Source organism: Peromyscus leucopus, chromosome X (assembly GCF_004664715.2).
Source record: "Peromyscus leucopus breed LL Stock chromosome X, UCI_PerLeu_2.1, whole genome shotgun sequence".
Classification (NCBI taxonomy): Eukaryota; Metazoa; Chordata; class Mammalia; order Rodentia; family Cricetidae; genus Peromyscus; species Peromyscus leucopus.
In genome coordinates, this window is record NC_051083.1 from 103252833 (window position 1) to 103257212 (window position 4380).

The 4380-nt window shown below is 49.5% G+C and overlaps 1 protein-coding gene across 4 annotated transcripts; it reads left to right on the forward strand.

Moving 5' to 3' along the window:
* Positions 1 to 911: 911 nt before the first annotated feature.
* On the forward strand, positions 912 to 4138 carry Zcchc12 (zinc finger CCHC-type containing 12). Of its 4 annotated transcripts, none has more exons than XM_028887329.2 (4): positions 912 to 1147; positions 1503 to 1563; positions 1762 to 1895; positions 2303 to 4138. In XM_028887329.2, the coding sequence occupies exon 4, from the start codon at positions 2481 to 2483 to the stop codon at positions 3510 to 3512; it is 1032 nt and encodes a 343-aa protein (XP_028743162.1). In that variant the 5' UTR covers positions 912 to 1147; positions 1503 to 1563; positions 1762 to 1895; positions 2303 to 2480; the 3' UTR covers positions 3513 to 4138. The 4 variants fall into 4 exon arrangements, with proteins under 4 accessions (XP_028743162.1, XP_028743163.1, XP_037054868.1 ...); XM_028887330.2 differs by having other exon boundaries at positions 1506 to 1563; XM_037198973.1 differs by lacking the exon at positions 912 to 1147 and adding an exon at positions 1220 to 1346.
* Positions 4139 to 4380: the final 242 nt, after the last annotated feature.

Consider the following 4380-nt stretch of genomic DNA (forward strand, 5'->3'; position numbering starts at 1 on the left):
CTACATTGGGAATTCCAGACCAGCCTGGGCTATAGTGTGAGACCCTGTCTCAAAGCAACAATAACAACAAAGCAAAGAAACAAAATAAAAATAAAACAATAATTAACCCCTAACCATGTGCCCTTAGGGAGAGTTGGGCCCTTCTGATTATTTGCACCTTAGAATCAATTACATCATTGGTTAAAATTATAAAACATACAGTCATGCCCTAAACTCCTAAGTAAACCAGAATCCCCCAGAAATGAGATCCAAGAATCTGCCTGCATTCCTAACAAGATTCTAAAAATGTTTTCTTTTCCATATATATTGAACCAGGGCCTCATGTACATCCCAGGCTGATCTTGAATGCCCTATGTAGCTAAAGCTGGCCCTAAATTCCTGATCCTCCTAGCCACTCCTCCCAAGTGCAGTGATTACCGGCACAGGCTACCACAGGTAGCTTCAAAATAGCTCTTTCAACAGGATCTTACGTAGCTCAGATTTGGCATCGAATTTCTGACTCACTTGTCGCTACCTCCCTAGAGAGCTGGACTATAGATGTTCATCACCCTGCCCAATTCCCCATACAATTCTGAGGTAGCCGGCTAAGGAGCCTAATATCGACCTCCTTTTACTGTCGTGAACCTGATTTGGGTTCCACCTTGTCATACACATCTGGCCTCAAGGCACAGGACTGAGGCTAGGGAGAAAAGGAGAGGGCAGAGGGGAAGAGTGGAGGGACAGAGTCACAAACCCAGGGGTACAATGCAAATCAGCTTTCTAAACCAGCCCAGCATCACTGGCTATGGCTGGTGAGGCCTGTTGCGTCTTTTTCTCCTTCTTCCCTCCCTGCTTCCCCCTCCCCACTCGGACCCTTGGACTAGGAACCGCCCCCACACTCCACTGATTGGCTCCGCTAGCCCGCTCGTCAAACTCTTTTGTGTGGGTGGGCAGCTGATAAAAGCTCTGCCGCAGCCCTGGGAACTGCGCTGCTGGGATCCGGTTACCTCTGGGTAGGTGGCTGGGTGAAGCAGTTCCTTCTGGTAGCTTCGGGTCGCCTAGCGGCTCAGGAAGCGCCAGCCCTTTTTTCCTGCAGGGCGACGGGACTGAAAGGCAGAATCTGTAGCTGAAGACGTCGCAACATCTGCTGGCCACCAGCGGATCGCAGGTTAAAAAAAAAAAAAGCGGGGTGGGGGTGGGGGTGGGGGAGGGGGACGCGATTCCTTGGTGAGGAAAGGGGAAAAGGGGAGGGGGCAGGGAAGCCCGAGGGTACTAGGTGGCTCCGGTCTTGGAGAATCAGCAATTGAGAAGCTGGCAGCGTTTGCATGGCCTGACTGCATTGGGATTCACCTGGAAGATGACACTTGGTAGGATTTGCCTGGCCAGGGAAGGGGTTGGGGGAAGAGGCCACCTGGAGGATGAGGGAGAAGGAATTTTGTTTGCCTGGAACCCCCTATGCATCTCCTCTAATTTCATCAGGCACTGTGGGGGTGGGTGTGTCCAATTCATGTTTCCTTTCTCAGTAGCGGCCCATCAAAGCGGAAATCTGAACTTGAATTCGGTGCAGCTGATTGTTAGAGCTGGGTAGGCTGATGGTGTCTCGGGGTGCAATGCGTTTGGGGGGGGTTATCGTTTTGGATTGTGTTCAGAAGGTGCGAGAGGGAATTTTCTGCCTGGTGACAGCAGAAGAGGCGGGAGAAGAGGGGGAGGGGGGAGGGAGTATCGGGATGACGATGACGATGGAGTCTGTTTCTGACCCTTCCCTCCTCTATTGTGGCGCAGTCTTGAAATCCTGAGCACCAGGATCTGCGACACCCTGTGGTCCGAGATCTACGTACTCTGAAGGCGAGCTTTCTCACGGGAGGATACAGGTTGCAGAGGCTGGAAATAAGACTTACTCCAGTTTCCTAGCTAGTGTAAGAATCTGAGAAATCACGGGCTGGAGGGCGGGGGTGGTGGTCTGGGAGCTTTGAGATGGGCAGTGTGGTTGAGATCAGAGATGGTGAGATCTCTTTTTAACCCTTGCAAATTTTGTGACCACTGTGCTTTATTTTGAGAGCCCGACATCAGTTCCACACACCATTAAATCTAGAATCGAAGCAACAGTTGCCCTCCCTCTCACAGGACTGGCGGGAGGGTATGGATGACGTGACTGTAAAAAGCACTCTGTTAGTACAGAGACATCAGCTAGTTCCAGGAGGCTGCAATTGGTCTCCTTCCCAGTATTTTTAGGACAGTGGATGGATATGGGCTTTTGAGGTACGATAATCACAACTGTAGCCAGTTCTCTTATTAATCCCCCCTCCCGTTTTATTTTTTGCAGCCCCTGCTGAGATTGGAGACTGCTGCGTGACTGAAGACAAAGCAATTTTTTTTTTCTAAAACGCCCTGAGCATCTTGTATTAAGATATCCTATTGCCATTGTCAGGCATGGCTAGCATCCTTGCACGTATGGGTAACAGCCGGGGGCAGAACTCACCCTTGCCACCTGGGCCCATTCCATGCTGAGGTCCCTGGGGAGGAGTCTCGGCCCTTTGATGGCCAACATGGCAGATAGAAACATGAGGCTGTTCTCTGGGAGGGCAGAGCCAGCCCAGGGGGAAGAAACCTTTGAGAACTGGCTGAGCCAGGTCACTGGGGTCCTGCCTGAGTGGCATATGCCTGAGGAGGAAAAGGTCAGGCGTCTAATGAGAACACTTAGGGGCCCTGCCCGGGAGGTCATGCGTTTGCTCCATGCTGCCAATCCCACCCTAAATGTGGCAGAGTTTTTGCGGGCAATGAAACTGGTGTTTGGGGAGTCTGAGAGCAGTGTGGCAGCCCATGGTAAATTTTTTAACACTGTGCAGACCCCTGGAGAGAAACTATCGCTGTATGTGATCCGTTTAGAGGTGCAGCTGCAGAATGCTATCCAGGCAGGGGTCTTTGCCGAGAGAGAGGCAAACAAGGCTCGCATGCATCAGCTCCTTGTTGGAGCTGAGCTGAGTAGAGACCTTCGATTCCGGCTTAAGGGGCTTCTCAGGATGTATGGAAATGAGCCAGAGCACCTTCCCGATTTCCTGGAGTTGATCAGGATGATAAGGGAGGAGGAGGATTGGGATGACACTTTCAATCAGCGAAAGCGGCCCAGAAGATCTGAGTCAATGATGGAGGGGGTGTTCAGTCCTATGGCATTTCAGGGCTCCCCACCAATCATGGTCAGCAGTACTGACTGCAACGTGATAGAGATAGATGACTCTCCGGATGACTCAGATGAGGATGTGATCTTGGTGGAGTCCGAGGACCCACCAATGCCATCCACTAGTGCCCCTCCCTTCCTAGGCAGGGCTATATCCGAGGACCAAGTGCTGGTCATTGAGTCCCCCAACATTTCTGAGATTCAGGCTCCTTCCACCAGCAGTGGTGCTGGGCGTAAGAACAATAGTTTGGGGGAGCTGCGTAGAACCAGGAAGCGAAAGCTCTCAGTCAACTGCGCCCATTGTGGGGAGGATGGTCACTCCAAAGAAACCTGTGACAATGAGACCGATAAAGTCTGAGGTTTTTGAGAATCTGATCATCACCCTACAGGAGCTGACTCATTCAGAGGAGGAGAGGGCAAGAGAGGCCTTTGGGGAACACTTTGGCTTCTATGAACTACAGTAAGATGCCATCCTCCAGGCTGGAATTAACCCTTACCTGTACTCAGAGTCCAATGATGGAAAAGTTGGGGGGACAGACTTCTAATTGCATGAACAAATCCACAAAGCGGCTTTCTTTTGGGGTGGAGAAAGGGTTGTGAACACCAGTACAGTAGAGAGAAATGGCCTGACCTATGGTCTTCTTCGCTTTCCCCGCTGCCCCAATCTACTTTCTGTGTGCACCTATCTTCTTGGTGGCTTTATTCCCTTTGTGAAAGTGCTATTGTCCATTGTTCACGCTTCAAGTAAAAAAGAAAAAAAGTAAAAATTACCCAATACTCTCTACCCCGTGTAACAATTATAAGCCCTTTGGTGACTATCCTTCTAAATATTTCTCTGTACCTATGGTCCTAGATAATAGATATGTGTATAGACAAAGTGATCAAATATTCGTGTTGTTCTATATGCTGTATTTTTTCACCAAAATGTATGTTGTGGCCTTCTTTGTCAATAAATAGATAGATATGTGGCAGCATCTACTTTAATGTCTTGTGGTATTATTTTAGGAAGCAAAGGAAAAGGAACAATATGGTGAGAAGGTATAAAGGGGTGGAATTACACTCTGAAGTGTTTTGTTTTTAATAAACATTGATTTGCAGATGAGAAAAAAGCCAGGCCCGGTGGTCTAGTTCTGTAACACCAGCTACCTGGGAGACTGAGGCAGGAGGATCTTGAGTTTGAGGTCTCCCTTGAGCAACAAAGTTAGCTCAAAGCCAGACTGGGAATG

Excerpts from the sequence above, each read along its gene's own strand:
- Zcchc12 (XM_028887329.2), top strand. The coding sequence starts at position 2,481 with ATGCTGAGGTCCCTGGGGAGGAGTCTCGGCCCTTTGATGGCCAACATG.